Raw genomic sequence first — 2500 nt, 5'->3', positions numbered from 1 at the left:
TAATAGCCAATATGAAATAACACACATGCCCATGTCCCCCTTAAGCTTGATAACAAAGAACAAGCAGAACCGTGCATACTGTATATATTAAAGATCCTTACTTTGCAACCCATCCCTAGAAGTAGTGCTAATGTGAAGCTTGTAACTTTAATTATTAGTCATATTATATTACTCTGTAAAGGAAACTGCTTTCAGTGTTGAGGCTTTTACCTAATCAAATGATTGAGATTTTTTACTGTACACACATACCTTAGCAATGGGATATTATCATGGTCCTTAAGTTTTTATTTATTTTTTTTTTCATTTGAGAACTGCAGCTTCACCAATTCTTTTTTCTACTTGGGTATGAGCAATATCTCCCATAGACCTCACTCTTAAGGTAGAGTAAGAATGAATGGGTAGTTAGTTTCCATGCATGATTCTTTGTATGATATGTCTGATATAAGCTTATAATTTTTTCATACTCCGTACTTGCTAATAAAAAGACAAAATAACACTTCATAATATTCAACACATACTTGATAAACTTTTAAAATTTTTGTCACAAGAATTAATGTAAACAATTGTCTGGAACAGAGAAACAGAAGGTAAATATTAACAGATAGTGAATTATCATTATTTAGGAATCACATTGTTAGTGAGTTGGTTGTATGAGGTAAAACTTTATCCTTGGTGAAGTATTTCATTCAGGCCTCAACATTAGGGGTATTATACACTACAAGATGTGTCAAGCAGAATGTTAGATACTTCATGATTAGCAAACTACAAAATTCTTGATATATGTTTCTGCATTTACTCTATAACTACAAGAGATCACAACTGTAATACATAATAGTTGTGTACTTTCCATTCTATCACTATTCTACCATGCTAGAAAGTGTAATATAGTATTGGGAATCAGGACAATGCAATCTTTGTGAAATTATCACGTAGTACGATTTACTATGCTAACGCCAGTGAGCAAGTTTTTGCATGTGTAATGCACCAACATCATATGGATTAAATGCTTTAGCTTGGTCATTGGTTCCTCCAAAAATTCTCTGTCCCTTATTTACATTTTCATGACTTAAAGTAACATGGTTGAAATTTTTTATTCACAATTTTTTTTTATTTTTTTATTACCAAGAAATCCTGCTTTCCCCGTTTTTCCTCTCCCTTTTATTCTCCAAGTTCACTCATTACTTGTAGTGATATAGGTGTACACTCCTCCCAGGCTCCAAACATCTCTAGCTTGCTAACTTGGCATTTTCCAGACCTTAATTTTCTTTGGATTAGCATTTATGGAAGTATTGTGTCTTCTATGCTAACTTTTATGATAAAGTGATACTAATACCTGATGAAATACATCAGGTATTAATTCACAAATCACAGATTCTGTGTTCTGTAACTGTTGCTAATGTTGAGGCCAATAGTAATATATTCTACCTATTCATTACTTCAGTTAATTATCCTGATGATGCACAAATCTCAATTTGACATTTGTTTCTATTTTCAGTGCTGACAATGGATATGATACTCATCTGTTTTTTGCACATAGTATTTCTATAGCATGTTTCTTATTTGAAGCCATGCATTTCATTAATTACTCGGCACAATATAAATTATGCATATAAACAGTTCACTAATGTATGACATTTATTTCACATATATGCACACTTACAGCACAAATATTTTTCTTGTAAAAGTGAAACAAACAATATGTATCTTGCTTATACTTAGGTAATTGCTGTAATATTCTGACACATGAATTTTCTGATAGGAGGCCGTTCAGTGAGCGTTGGTCCTGAGAACCGTTCCCCAAAGCGAACATCCCGCCCACCTTCCACCCACACCACCACCCCAGCTGCCAAGCCGGAGCGCCGCCCACGACCCAGTAAGTAGTTATCAAGGAAATGTCATGAATATATAATATCAAAGTGTGGCAAGCAAAAAAACCTTGGAATAGGTGTTGGATTATCAAATACCTATTTCCTGTTGATTGTGGTAAGTATTATATCATGGGTGCTTGAAAAGTTTTCTATTAACATATTATTATTTATTTATTTTTTTTTTTTACGTAGGGAAGAGGGCCAGCCAAGGACAAAAAAAAGAAAGTTAAAAAAAGGCCCACTTGAGCGCTGGCTCTCCAAAGAGTACAAAAAGTGCCAAAACAGTCAGCCAGAATTAGGGGAGCAAATGCCTCGATACCTCCTTCTTATAAGAAGACAAGTTGTAGGAATTTGGAAATACAGATGCAGGGAGGGAGTTCCAGAGTTTACCAGTGAAAGGGATGAAAGATTGAGATTACTGGTTGACTCTTGCATTATAGAGTTGGACAGAATAGGGATGAGAGGAGGAAGAAAGCCTTGTGCAGCATGGCCGCAGGAGGAGGAGGCATGCAGTTAGCAAGATCAGTAGAACAGTTACCATGAAAATAGCGATAAAATATAGAAAGGGATCCAACATTTCGGCAGTGAGAAAGAGACTGAAGACAGTTAGTCAGAGGAGGGAGTTGATGAGA

General features: G+C 35.1%; 1 protein-coding gene across 1 annotated transcript in view; it reads left to right on the top strand.

Annotated features, from left to right (window-relative positions):
* Window positions 1-2500, top strand: part of LOC123516254 (proteoglycan 4-like) — a 380397-nt gene that overhangs the window by 343444 nt on the left and 34453 nt on the right. The window contains exon 15 of the mRNA XM_045275485.1: window positions 1760-1873. Coding sequence (XP_045131420.1) covers window positions 1760-1873 — 114 coding nt within the window. The remainder of the gene's footprint in view (window positions 1-1759; window positions 1874-2500) is intronic.

Source organism: Portunus trituberculatus, chromosome 40 (assembly GCF_017591435.1).
Source record: "Portunus trituberculatus isolate SZX2019 chromosome 40, ASM1759143v1, whole genome shotgun sequence".
Lineage (NCBI taxonomy): Eukaryota > Metazoa > Arthropoda > Malacostraca > Decapoda > Portunidae > Portunus > Portunus trituberculatus.
Note: the sequence above shows the minus strand (reverse complement) of the source record. Positions and strands in the feature narration are given on the sequence as shown.